The sequence below is a fragment of the Mastigoproctus giganteus genome, chromosome 1 (genome assembly GCF_048544385.1).
Source record: "Mastigoproctus giganteus isolate SK-2022 chromosome 1, ASM4854438v1, whole genome shotgun sequence".
Classification (NCBI taxonomy): domain Eukaryota; kingdom Metazoa; phylum Arthropoda; class Arachnida; order Uropygi; family Thelyphonidae; genus Mastigoproctus; species Mastigoproctus giganteus.
The window spans coordinates 64,925,556-64,940,085 of NC_143575.1; the positions used below are offsets into that span (position 1 = coordinate 64,925,556).

The 14,530-nt window shown below is 37.6% G+C and overlaps 1 protein-coding gene across 4 annotated transcripts in view; it reads left to right on the forward strand.

Annotated features, from left to right (window-relative positions):
• The window catches only part of Vps13 (vacuolar protein sorting 13C), a 1,645,987-nt gene that overhangs the window by 1,326,394 nt on the left and 305,063 nt on the right, over positions 1-14,530 (forward strand). For all 4 annotated transcript variants that reach the window (XM_090373229.1, XM_090373247.1, XM_090373239.1 and 1 more), the window contains one exon: positions 5,043-5,176. In XM_090373229.1, coding sequence (XP_090229355.1) covers positions 5,043-5,176 — 134 coding nt within the window. The remainder of the gene's footprint in view (positions 1-5,042; positions 5,177-14,530) is intronic.

Genomic DNA, 14,530 nt, shown 5'->3' on the forward strand with positions numbered 1-14,530 from the left:
ATCAAGTTTGCAAGGGTTTACTCAAACACCTGAAATAATGAAGGTTTTAGAAGACAGGTCCTTCTCAAAGAGTATCAGTTTGTTGTGGAAGCTGAACACACACAATGTGCTCGATCAGAAATAAGTTTTCCTTGTCCTTGCAGAGATACATTTAATAATTGTAAATGCTGAACAACATTCTCAATTCTAATCAGGTCTCAATTCTAATCTCAATGATGTCCATTTCCACTTGCAGTCTACCAAACCCTACTTTTTCTGACAGAATGTCAGTTAATGGTTGATTCAGCTACTGCTCATCTCAGCTGCCCAAATTATTCACTGTATGATTCCTTTTGCCTCAAGGATGGTACTTCTGCATATATCCGTTCCAATATTCCCTGTGAGAGACTTGGTAATTGGGATCTCTTCTTTTTGATCTTCTCTGCTTAAAATTTCTCTACTTCATTCTGTCAAATTCATCTGTTGCCTCTTCTATTCTCCGAACTCCACTAATCACTTAGAGCTATTTCACTTCCTCTCTTTGCAACTTTACTGTCTCCAGTCCAACTTTCCTAACAGTGAGGTAATTTTCCTTGGTGATTTTAATGTTCACATCTCCAGCTGGCTTCCGTTTTCTAGTCACACCAACCCAGCTGGTCAACATGCTAAGGCTTTTGCAATTACTAATGACCTTGAACAAATTGCTAATTTACTTACAAGAATACCAGACAATCCTAATCATAAAGCTAACAAGCTTGATCTTTTTCTCACAAACAACCCTTCTAAGTACACGGTCTAAGTAAGTGGTCCTTTAGACACTTCATGGTCATTAGACACCTCACCTTTATCTCATGGCTATTCCCAACCTTGCGTTGTTTGGCATTACAAGAATGCAAAATAGGATTACCTGCGAGATTTCTTTTCTTTTTTTCATTGGTCAGATTACTGTTTCAAAACTTCTGATGTCAGTGTTTGCTCAGATAGTGTCAGTGAAATTATTCTTGTAGAAATGGAATCCTTTATTCCACACTCCACTTTAAAATCTCGTCCTTTATCTAAACCTTGGTTTTCAAATAAATGTGCTAAGGCAGTTCAACAGAAGAACTTGTTCGTAACTGGCTTCTTTCCAATTCTTCAGTTTCATTTTCTGCCTACACCAAAGCTCGCAACAATTGTAAAGCAATTATTAATCAGTCCAAACTAGATTTTGAACAGTCAAAGAGTAGAAAACTTGCTTCTTGCCCTAATGGTAGCTGAGCATTGTGGTCTCTTGCCAAAGCTATTGGCTGCAACTTTTGCCCATCTCTACTCCCACCTCTGTGATAAACAGATGGTTCTGTTGTCACTTCAGCCAAGGATAAAGCTGACCTGCTAGCATCCCATTTTTCTTCTAACTCATGTATTAATGATCTTGGTAGTACACCTTCCACCATTCCCAACACGCTCTATTCAATGCCTCCTGTCGGCTTCCATCAAAAGGATGTCAGAAGGATTTTGACGAATCTTGATGCTAAGAAAGTTCCCGGTCCTGATGTTAATTCTCCACTTGTTCTCAAAACCTGTGTTCCTGAATTTACTAGTGTCCTTTGCCGCCTTTTTTCACTTTCTTATTCCAAAGGTGTTTTTCCTTCTGCTTGGAAATTTGCTCATATCCAGCCAGTTCCTAAAAAGGGTATTAAATTCGTCCCATCCAATTATCGTCCCATTGCAATTACTTCTACTCTTTCTAAAGTAATGGAGAAATCAATTAACTGCCATCTTATGGTTTGCCAACTGGTTTTTGGTTATCCAGTTTTCTCTCTGATCACTCACTGAGCGTGATGGTAAATGGTTCTCTGTCTTCTAACTTCTCCACTAATGCTGGTGTCCCCAAAGGTTCAGTTCTTTCTCCCACTGTTTTCCTCTTGTATATTAATGAACTTCTTCCATTGACTGGAAATCCCATCCATAGTTTTGCTGATGATAGCACATTGCATTCCAGTTTGATAAATCTTGCCCTGCTCAATCAGCTTCAATTTCTCAAATATCCGCTACCAATTCCTTAAATGCCAATCTCCAGGTAATTCTCCAGTAGTGCAAGGACAATGTAGTTGATTTCAATCCTTCTAAAACACAGTCTTGTCTTATATCTCACAAAAAGGATTCTTCTGCTCTTATGCTTATCTTTGGTGACACTCTGATTTCTAGGGAAAATGATATCTCTCTTTTGGGGATTACCCTGACTTCTAATCTCTCTTGGCACAAGCACATTACAAATATTGCTTCCTCTGCATCTAAAAAACTTGGTTTTCTCTTTCTCTCTCTGTGTTATGTTACTTTTATTCCAAACAGCTCTTCACTCTGTAAAAATCTCAAATCTGGCCTACAGTGGAATATTGTTCCCACATCTGGGGCGGTGCCCGCAAAACCTCTCGCAGGCTTCCAGATTCCATTCAGAAGAGGGCAGTTAGGTTAATTAGACTCCTCTCTAACAGAGTCTCAGCAGTCACTGTCTCATAGACGTACTGTTTTCACTCCATGCCTTTTCTACAGATACTGCCAATGGCACTGTTCTTCTGAATTGGCTTCTATGATTCCCGCTCTCTCTCTCTCTCTCTCTCTCTTTCAAAACAGTCTGAACACGTGCCTCCAACATCCATTTACTGTCGAACTTCAAACTCACAGAACCAACTTTTCATCTTCCTCATTTATTCATTCAATGCCGTTTTCTGGAACAGCCTTCCTTCATACGTATTTCCTGAAAATTACAGTCGATTACGTCTAAATTAAGTCTAATGTCAACAAATATCTTCTTTCATCTTCTCAATCTCCAACCCAAGCATGGTATTAAGTACTATATGTTCTAATAGCAATCGGGTTTGGGGTTTTCATTTAAAAAAAAAAAAAAAAATCTGTGAAAAATGCCATATCTATTAACGACTGAGCATCCTCAAGTTGGGGGAAAGATTTCCCTTTTTCCTTTGATAAATTCTCTCTCTCTCTTTAATTGGATCCATCAAGTGAAAGAACTTAGTTAGAACATTGCTTACCGAGAGCCACTTCACTGAACAGAACCACAATACGTCATCTGGAAGCTGATCATTGTCTATTTCTTCCATGAATGCTTTGAACTGTTGATGTGTTTTGGTGTTTGTGCGTATGTAGTTAACACTTTTCAGATCTACCTCCATAACATGTTCATATTTAAAATATTTAGCTGCTAAGTGTTCCCCATAAATAATGCAATGGGCAAGGATAAAATCGGTGGAAAATGCTTCAGCAAATAAAAGTCCCCAAGCCCTTTATTGACACTTCTCATAGTTGGAGCACTGTCATTTGCAACCCTGACTATCTTCTTAATCGGTACAGAAGCTTTTCCAAGCGCAAGATCAAGAGCTCCTTTTATATCTGAAGCTAGAGTCGTATCCTTCAAAGCAGTCAGATCTAATAGTTCTTCTTTCACAACTAGATTATTTGTTACCAAACGAACAAATGTGGCTAATTGTTGCTTATCTTCAATGTCTGTAGATTCGTTTGAAGAATTTCTCAGTGCTGAGACATTCTTTAAATCATGATGCAAGTTATTTATGATGTCAGTGTTGATCACAGAAATGCGCCTTTCCACTGCATGCCTGGAAGCAAGCATTTATTCAATCATTTTGTGCAGTTTTCTATTTTCTAGGTCTAAAACTGAAATTACTTGACCAGTATATTTCTTAATGAACTTTCCTTCCGTGTATGGTCTCTTTGCCCGAGCCATATTAAAGGCCGAAATAAATCCAGCCTCAGTTGTTACATCTGCCTCTTTAATACATAAACTTTGTTTGACTATTAAATTTTTCTTTTAAAGACAATATTTTAGTTCACCTTAACACAGAACCAGCCGGACATTGTTGTGTGAAAGAACTGTGATTTGTTTCGTAATGGCACTTAAGATTACTGGTCTTGAACTGGCAATGTTACTGGACACAAAAGACACATTGGTTTACCGTTTCTTTCCACAAAAACAAACTCCTCTCTTCCCATCCTGCCTTAAATCCCCTATTCTTGTCTTCATATTTACGTTTTCCAGACAGCATAATATCTTTTTAAAGAGTCTCACTTAAAAAGAAACTAATAATGTTCACACAAATTAACTCGTGCTCTGTAAAAAAATGATTTAACCACACGTACGTCTAAAGCGTTTTACCATAGAGATGCTACACACGACAGGTGGAGCCATACGTACACATTTTATTATATAGCTCTTTCCAATATGCTTTCCACTATTGCGGCTCCCAAAGGTCGTCTAGCTGGCCACCTCTGTGCTAGTGTATTGGGCTTGTTATGAATGTGCTTGTACCCTCCAGAGAGTCTGCATCTATGGTGTGTGTAAACAACACGGTCTCTGGCGCCTCCGTAGCCAGGTGGGAAGGAGAAGCAGTGCGTAGCACACACTTCTTGATTAGACCGGGGTTCGAGCCCATCACCACCAAATACGGAGGATGCGGAAAGGTCAAGGAATGACCACTGTATATTCTCGGAGCAATATGGCCTTAGTTGCTAATGCTCCTAAAAACCAAATAACAACAACAGCAACACGGTCTACCTACCTCCCCCTTCCCTCGTCATTCCAGTAGATAGTAATCTTGCCAGAGTAAGCTACGCAGCGATCATTGCAACTCAGCCGGGATCTATAGAACCAGGCTGGAAGGGGATGGGTGGAAGCAGTTCCCCTAGTTCCAAAGCTATTGTAATTGCCTATACTGATCTTACTGGGGAATTGGGTTTAACTACAAATACAAAAATACGTAATAAAGCATTCCCGACAGTCCCTAAAAGTAGTTTCTACTTCTTCACAGAACATATCTGGTTCTCCACATAGCTCCTTCTCCACAAACCTAGCTTAGGAAATCTGGGAATCTTCTCTTGTTAGATTGCCTCAAACCCTTCAGTAAACCTTGCTTTTTATGTTTTCACAAACTAAAGAAAAAAAGTCAAATATAAATTACATTTGGATTTAATCTGTCTTCACATTTGTTGATATTGCTATGGAAAAAGTGTGACTATATAAACTTATTAGATTTTTATTTTTATTTTACCAGAAAGGTGGCTTGAATGTAGAGTGTCAAGTTGCGGAATCATCCATTATTCTCATTTTTGAAGACTATTTACCTGGATTTGCTACTGTGCTCTTAGTAAATCAAATGGATAACTATCCATTGTCTTACATGCAAAGGTAAGCAATTTTTCATTACTCTCATAATTAAAACTGTTTCAGGATACCTGTTTTAATACCATACTGAAACCAGCAATAATGTTGCTGGTTTCAGAATAACCGAGGATCTGAAGCCAGAATTTGACTGTTCCAAACACTTCCAATATTTTGTCATTTGATAACATTTTATTCAGTAATGACTATGCATGTCAATGACAATCATACTTTGAATTAATCTTTACTTCATGAAGAAGAAGTTCAATCTGTAAATCACATGCAGTTTGCTATTTAAAGTCATCCTATTTTTCATGCTATGTTTGCTCTGTAAATCACATGCAGTTTGCTATTTAAAGGCATCCTATTTTTCATGCTATGTTTGCTCTGTAAACAATAATTACCCAAAAGATTTATTCTATATACTATTTGTGATTATTTACATAAAATAAATTGAATAGATGATGCCACAATGAAAGGACTGTAGCCTGCTGTAAAAAAATTTGCAAGTTAAAAAATTGCTGTGACACAAATTCCACTATTACTTCTACTGACTACTACCACTGCTGAAATAATAATGCCTAGGAATTGCACAATTCTAGTAACCACTACACACACACAAACACAAAAGGTCTATATGCAACTGCAACATTACCTTGAGTAAACAACAACAATACGCATAAGAGCAGTGGCTTATCCAGGTATCATCATGGGGGGGGGGCATGGCGACTAGGCTTTTGAGTTTTTTTTTTTTAGAATGCCTCCTGCATTCTTTTTCTTTAATTTCAAATTTTGAGTGATTATCACAAACACTAAATTTGGGTGTGCATTTTGTGTAGGTACTGAATTTTCATTCATTAAATGTGGACAAAACAATAGAATGAGAAGCACAAATTCAAGATAATTTATGCATCATTTATATGGAAATTTAACTATAACCTCAGAAAATTGAGCACAAATACAGAAAAATCTTAAATTGAGAATCTAATCATGAATTGTATTTTATACAATAATAAAAGAAGTTTTGTAGGTGTTTTACTTGTTATTAATTATCATTAATAAGTCTTATTATTATTATTATTTATTTTTTTTTTTTCCGATAATGTCACCTCATCACTGTATCAACAGTTCCATTCTTTCTGCTATGGTTGTGGAAATTTTACCATTAAATTAGAGATAAATAATCACTGACATTTCAGAAGCAAATGTATTCTATCTTATTTGGTGTGAAAATTGATTTGGGACCTGTGATATTCTGTCATCAACAGTCAAATATGCCACAACATTATGTCTGTTATCTGTGTTTGGTCTATCATATTAACACCAATTGACAATGGGTATTAATATGATAGACCAAATATTACTTACATATGGCATGATGGGTACCCTGAGGCCACATATCAGACTGCTATTTTTGCATTAGAGCGTTACATTATACAGACCATGAACAATAGCTGCATTATAATATCCAATGCTGTCAGCTATTAATTCTATTCCTCACTGTGAAGAAATGCCAATTCCATCTAAACCTCACAACTTTAATATTCCCAGCACAAGCCCTAATTCTCATTATAATCAGGAGCAGGGCAATTTGTGAATAATTATTCACAAATTATGCATAATGAATTCAAAGATACTGGTAAAGTTGAAATAACATCTAAGAAAACCCAACAGTTTATACAAGCTGAATTAATGATCTCATATAAACAAGTAAATACATGGACTGTGTTAGGGTAACTAAGAGTAGACACAGACGCATGTACACCAATGCTAGGAGTATAGTTAATAAATTCGATGAGCTTGAAATGCTAGTCAAGACACCAAAGGCAGATATTGTTGGGATATCAGAGACATGGTGTCAAACAGACATGAGAAGTGCCGAACTGGAATTTGGGGAGTACAATGTGTACAGAAAAGATAGACAGGACAGGAAGGGAGGAGGGGTTTATGCTATTAGTCAAGAAACACATAAAATCTAAGGAAGTGCACCCAATTGATGTGAGTGGACAATGCAATGTTGAGTCTGTTTGGTGTGACATAAGCACTGGGAAAGGAAAAATGAGAGTAGGGGTGTGTTATAGGCCTAATGAATCTGATGAGTATAATGAGAAATTGTGCAGAGAAATAGAGGGCCAGTAAATTCGAGTGTCTTATAATCGGGGATTTCAATTTCCCGGATATTGACTGCAATTTGTGGGTTGGTCACTCACACACTAGCAAGGCTTTTGTGGATTTATTGGATGATTGTTTTCTACAACAGCATGTTCAGGAGGCAACTAGAGGGAGTAATACTCTTGATTTTATTATCAGTAGTGATTCTTCATGCATTAAGAATCTGCAGATAAATGAACCACTAGGTGGCAGTGATCACAGTGTTCTGAAGTGGGATTTACTCAAAGAGGTAACTACCATTAGGGGTAAAGGGAAGGGTTATTGCTTTCGTAAAGGCAACTATGATGGACTGAGACAGTATTTAAATTCTGTACATTGGGACCAACTGATGATTTTACCAACAGCAAATTCAAAATGGAAAGCATTCAAAGAACTTATCTTGGAAGCTACTAGGCGTTACATACCAACTAAGAAATATTGTTCAAGGTTTAGGCCTAAATGGATGTCAGATGAACTAATGAGCATATGGTAGAGAAAAAAATGTATGGGATACATACAAATTAACACGTGACACAGAAGCATATGATAGATACAAGTTGATCTGTAACCAAGTTACAAAGGAGGTTAGGCAGGCAAAGGCAGATTACGAGAAATCTTTGGCAAGGGATGCGAAGAAAAACAGCAAAGAGTTCTTTACTTATGTAAACTCTAGAAGAAAGGGGATGAATCAGATTGGTCCACTTGATATCGATGGGTCAACTTTTGATGATCCTGCTCAGATAGCTAACAATCTAAATGAATATTTTGCATCGACATTCACACATGAGGATTTATTCAGCGAGGGGAATGCCAGAGGTGTATTCAACTCTGGCAGTAAGCTAGAGAATCTTGTAATAACTGAGAGTAAAGTGGCGGAGAAATTGTTGAAGATAAACACAAGAAAGGCACCTGGGGTGGATGGGATCTATCCATTTATATTAAAGGAGGCAGCAAAGGAAGTAAGCAAAGCCTTAGCCATAATTATGAGATCTTCCTTGGAGTCAGGAGAGGTACCCACAGACTGGAAATGTGCAAATGTGACCCCAATTCACAGAGGAGGATCAAAGGCTGACAGAAGTAATTATAGACTTGTGAGTTTAACTTCTGTTCCAGGAAAATTAATGGAGGCACTGGTTAAAGAAGCACTGCAGAATCATCTAGACAAGACTTCAGTTATAGCTCGGACACAGCATGGTTTTGTTAAGGGGAAGTCTTGCTTGACCAATTTGATTGGATACTATGATGCAGGGAATAACTTTGATATTATATACTTGGATCTTAGAAAGGCTTTTGATACTGTTGCACATGGAAGACTGCTACACAAATTGGAGCAGTGTGACATTGGAGGCAAATTGCTGCTATGGATAAAGGGGTGGTTGAGGGGGAGAAGACAGAGAGTGGTAATCAATGGACACTGCTCATCGTGGACTAATGTTATTAGTGGAGTCCCTCAAGGTTCAGTATTGGGTTCATTGTTGTTTTCTGTATTTATAAATGATATTGATGATGGTATATCAAGCTTAATGTCCAATTTTTCAGATGATACGAAGGTTGGCAGGGTTGTCAAGGACACTACTGACACTATGCTGCTGCAACAGGATCTGGAAAGCAAACAGATGGGCTGAGAGTTGGCAAATGAAGTTTAACATTGACAAATGTAAAGTACTACATATGGGAAACAGGAACCCCAGAGCAACGTATCAACTCTATGGTACTACACTGACAGTGGTAGAGAATGAAAGGGACCTCGGGGTGTTTGTGCAGGCAGATATGATGTATCTGAAGATGGGCCCCTCACTTGTAATCCTTCGAGGGCATCCACCCTGTCCTTCAAGCTCTCATATAGGCCCATAACAACGCTGAGTTGTCGCCTGATTTCCTTACACTCCTTGCATTGCGCACATACAGAGACATCCCTCATGGCAGTATCATGTCCCATACCTGACTGCTCCACAAACATCAAGCAAATAGTGCATCTTAAAAGGCTATGATTCAGAGGGCAACTTCCCCCCTCAGTTCTCCCCTGAGCCACAGCATTCCCATTAGCTTGAGCCTTTTGCTTTGCTGCTCTGGTTTGAGTTATGATTTCGATTTACTTTCAATAAAATTTGAATTTCAGTACAAAATTAAATCCTAAACTTGTATCCCAACACAGTTATAACGCTATATTTATGTTTCAGTAACGAGTGTTATCTACGAATTATTTATGTTTCAATAACGAGTGTTATGTACGAAATCCCTTTATATAACTTCCGTATCAAGTTATGCATTAATTATTTATGTTACGTAACCTAAGTGGTTATATGTATAGTTAAAAGTACAATTTAATTGCCAATGAAGTTCGACAAGATTAATAGATTTTACTGATTAATTTTTGCGTAACAATAGCGTCTAATTACGAACGGTAAACACGTGGATTTGATACCCTTTCCGATACTAAGTAATACCTACAAAATCTCTATCTAAGTTACTTTAAACTTAAGTACCGTAAATAGGAATATAAAGCTACTCTAGAAAATAAGTTAATATGTCAATTTAAACTAATAAAGCAGAAAATAAATCAGAAAAAACTTCTCTGTTCCAAGAGCGACAGAAAGGCACGTCAGCAGAATTACTTGTTAAGTAATTCTGCTGGACTCCTATTCTTAATATCATTAGTGCCAACGTGTACAACTATTTCACCTTTTGTGCCCTTAAAAGATGATATCTGCTCTACAACGTCATCAACATTTGCCCCTAGCAGACATACCCTGGTCCTGTTTCACCTATCCTTTTTACAAAGCATGTTCCCCGTTTCCCTGACAATAGAGTCACCAACAACTACTAGTTCCTGTGGGACCACAGCATTCTGCCTTGGGGGTTGCCGCTGTGTTGCGTGATGATGAAGTGTAAGCTCCGGCGTTGGTGTGGGCAGCTGAGAGCCTGATGGGCCCCTCAATTTAGATCCTTTGAGGGCATCCATCCTGTCCTTCAAGCTCTCATATAGGCCCATAACTGCGCTGAGTTGTCGCCTAATTTCCTTACACTGCTTACATTGTGCACACACAAAGACATCCCCCATGGCAATATCATGTTCCATTCCAGAGAGTTCAGCAAATATTTCACAAGTTGCACACTTTTTTTAGGCTGTGATGCATTGGCGAATCGCCCCCTACAGTTCTCCCCCAAGTCACAGCACTCCTGCCACTTTGTGCCCATTGCTTTGCTGCTCTAGTTTGGGGCATGCTCTTTTAAATTAATAAGATCAATAAATTAAATTAATTAAATGTCAATGCTACGCTATCTAATAGAAACAGTGAAGCGTATTACTGTTTCTATAATTATTATTGTTTCTAACCTCCTTTGTAACCAAGTTACAAAGGAGTTTAGGCAGGCTAAAGCAGATTACGAGAAATCTTTGGCAAAGGATGCAAAGAAAAACAGCAAAGAGTTCTTTACTTATGTAAACTCTAGAAGGAAGGGGATGAATCAGATTGGTCCACTTGATATCTATGGTTCAACTGTTGATGATCCTGCTCAGACAGGAAACAAAGTAAATTAATATTTTGCCTTGACGTTCACACATGAGTTATTCAGAGAGGGGAATGGCAGAGGTTTATTCAACTCTGGCAGTAAGCTAGATAATCATGTAATAACTGAGAGTAAAGTGGAAGAGAAATTGGTGAAGATAAACACAAGAAAGGCACCTGGGGTGGATGGGATCTATCCAGTTATATTAAAGGAGGTGAAAAAGGAACTAATCAAACCCTTAGCCATAATTATGAGAGCTTCCCTGGACTCAGGGCAGGTACGTGTAGACTGGACATGTCCAAATGTGGTCCCAATCCACAAATCAGGATCAAAGGGAGACACAAATAATTACAGACCTGTTAGTTTAACTTTTGTTCCAGGGAAATTAATGGAGGCACTGGTTAAAGAAGCATTGCAGGATCATCTAGGGAAGACTTCAGTTATAGCTCAGACACAGCATGGGTTTGTTAAGGGGAAGTCTTGTCTGACTAATTTGATTGGATACTATGATGTAGTCACAAAGGAACTGGATGCAAAGAATAACTTTATCACATATATGGATCTTAGAAAAGCCTTTGATACTTTTGCACATGGAAGACTGCTGCACAAATTGGAGTAGTGTGGCATTGGAGGCAAATTGCTGCTTTGAATAAAGGGATGGTTGAGTGGGAGAAGACAGAGAGTGGTAATCAATTGTCACTGCTCTTCGTGGACTGATGTTATTAGTGGCGTCCCTCAGGGTTCAGTGTTGGGTCCATTGTTGTTTTCTGTATTTATAAATTATATTAATGATGGTATGTCAGGCTTAATCTCCAAGTTTGCAGATGATACGAAGGTTGGTAGGGTTGTTAATGACACTAATGACAGTACACTGCTGCAACAGGATCTAGATAAGTTGAGCAGATGGGCTGAGAGGTGGCAAATGATGTTTAACATTGACAAATGTAAAGTACTAAATATGGGAAGCAGTAATCCCAGAGTAACTTATCAACTCTGTGGTACCACACTGACAGTGGTAGAGAATGAAAAGGAACTAGCGGTAATTGTACAGGCAGATATAAAATTTTCTGAGCAGTGCAGACGGTCTTCAAGAATAGCCCATGGTGTCTTGTCAATGATATACAGGGATTTTTCTACCAGGGATAAGGAGGTGATTATTCCCTTGTATAAGGCAATGGTCTGACACACCTTGAGTACTGTATACAAGTCTGGGGGCCTCATTTTAAGAAGGATGTAGAGCTGTTGGAACAAGTACAGAGATGGGCAACAAGATTAGTGAATGGAACAAAGGGTTGCTCTTACGAAGAAAGGCTTAAATTTTTGCAAATTACAGTGTCTGGAGACTAGGCACCTGCGAGGTGATCTGATTGAGGTGTATAAAGCCTTGAATGGTTTTAGCATGCTCAATACCGATGGGATTCTTCCTCTTGCTCAGAATAATCGCCTGAGAGGGCATAAATTCAAATTGAGGAAAGACGGTTGTAGGTTAGATGTGCAGAAGTTTGCCTTTAGCCAGTAGGTGGTTGATTGGTGGAACAAACTTCCATCTGTCATTCTAGGATTTGATAGCTTAAATAGATTCAAGGCAGAACTTGACAAACATTTGAAATAAGATTTTTTTTTTTTTTTTTTGGCTGATGCTATGTAAGCTTGCTTTCTTGCATCATGTGCCTTTGCTAATGCTAATATGGAACTTGTTTATTCTGTTCTCTTTTTTTCTGGCATTTTGTTCTTTTAACATTTCCACTCAAGGAAAAACAGTCTCATCACAGAACATAGTATATTCTTGAAAGTTATCCTTCTTTATATGGTCTGACCTGTCACTCAGAAGTATAGTTGTTGTTTCTTGTTGTTGACCGCATCTATAGTAGCCTGGCCTTATTTAGGTGCAGTTGCAGTCGCTTAAAATCCTTCCAATGATCACACACAACAGTTGTAATTCATTACTGACATATTCCGTCAACTTCCTTGGCCTAGTGACAACTGCTGCTGAAAAGCATTCCTCATATCCTCAGTTGTTCCTGGTCTGCCATACCATCAACCGGAATGAAAACCCTCCACCCAAAATGAATTTTGGGTGGAGGGTTTTTTTCATGAATTTTTTTCATGAATTTCTTATTTTGATACATATTCCCTCTCTCTCTCTGCTTGGATGGTTTGGTATTGAATTTTGTTTGGAATTTTAAGCTAACACACTTGTAATATTGGTATTAGCCATATAATGCAAAAATACTACAGGTGCCCTAGCTAAAAAAATAAATCAATGAAATAAATAACTAAAACAAAATGAAAAGCATAAAAATTAATAATAATAATTTATGCATAACAAGTTAGTTAATGTGTGCAGTGCACATTTCAGGCATAGTCAATTATTTTTTTCCCTTAAATTTGTTGATTTTTCTGTTAATCATAGAAAAAGAAAAGGTAAATATAGTTATATTTAACTTATTAATATATAAATTAATAAGATTATAACTTTATAGAACACTTAATAAAATAAAACTATAATTTTACACTCTCGGAACCCAGCCTTTTAGTTTAATTACAACTGTATGATATTTATTAATCTCCTATATTACTCTTTTTTTTTTTTTTTTTTTTTTACCTTACGTCTCCTTTTCTCTCTTTCTGTATGTATGTATCCCATCATATGCAACAACATGTTCATGAGTTTTGCATAACGGTACACAAAAAGCATGCATGGACTGTCTTGTGCTAACAATACTACATTATAACTATATTTAATATGTGAATTTCTATATGTCTGATTTTAATGAAATTTGGGATGGCTTGAGAAATATTTCTAAAAGACAAATATAAAATTTCATGAAACTCCGTCCATCCACTGGAAGTCCCTCTGTTATAGACAGATGAACAGACATGTAAAAGACAATAGGCACATATAAGATGTGGCTATTAAATAACAAGATTGTTGCAATAAAATAAATATAATGAAATATTTCATATACACTGCTCAACAAAATTAACAGAACATGTAGAAAACATGGTGTAACTTGTGTAGCTTGCCATAAAGCAGGACAAAAATGGTGGTGTAGCAGAGAATAATGATGAAATAAGGAAACAGTGAGAAACTTTTATAATGTTGTATATTGAAAATATGATCACCACATGACATCAGTACTGTGTATGATTCCACTCCAATGGTTAAACAGGCCTAACAGTGGTGAACCATTCTCGATATAAGTTTCTGTGGCAACAAATCACATTTTTCCACCAGTGCAGACCCTAGCTCATCCAGTGACCAAAAAGTTGGCTGTTGGCATGCAATGCAATGCCCAAGAGCGTCCTGCACATGTTCAATCAGATTTAAGTCTTTTTTATTTATTTTTTACTCTATTTTTACTCTATTTTAGTGATTGTGCTGACCATGGCTGTCATTCAATATCTTCAGTTTAAGAATATTCCTCCACCGCTTCAGCTCTATGTGCTGTTGCATTGTCATGCATGAAAAGAAAATCTGGGCCAACCACAACCCTAAAAGGACAGACTTTGGATTTGAGGATTTTTTTTTGGTACCTTTGTGCGGTTACAGTTCACCTATCAAAAACTTAGCGGCCATTGATCATTATTCTGCCCTAAACAAGCCTACTGCCTCCACCATAAGTGGGCCTCGAATGCCAAGTGATGTTAGTGACCACAGCAGCTTTTCATAGTGATTATCTGGTACACTTTACTGTAAATATGTTTCTCCTGAGTTTC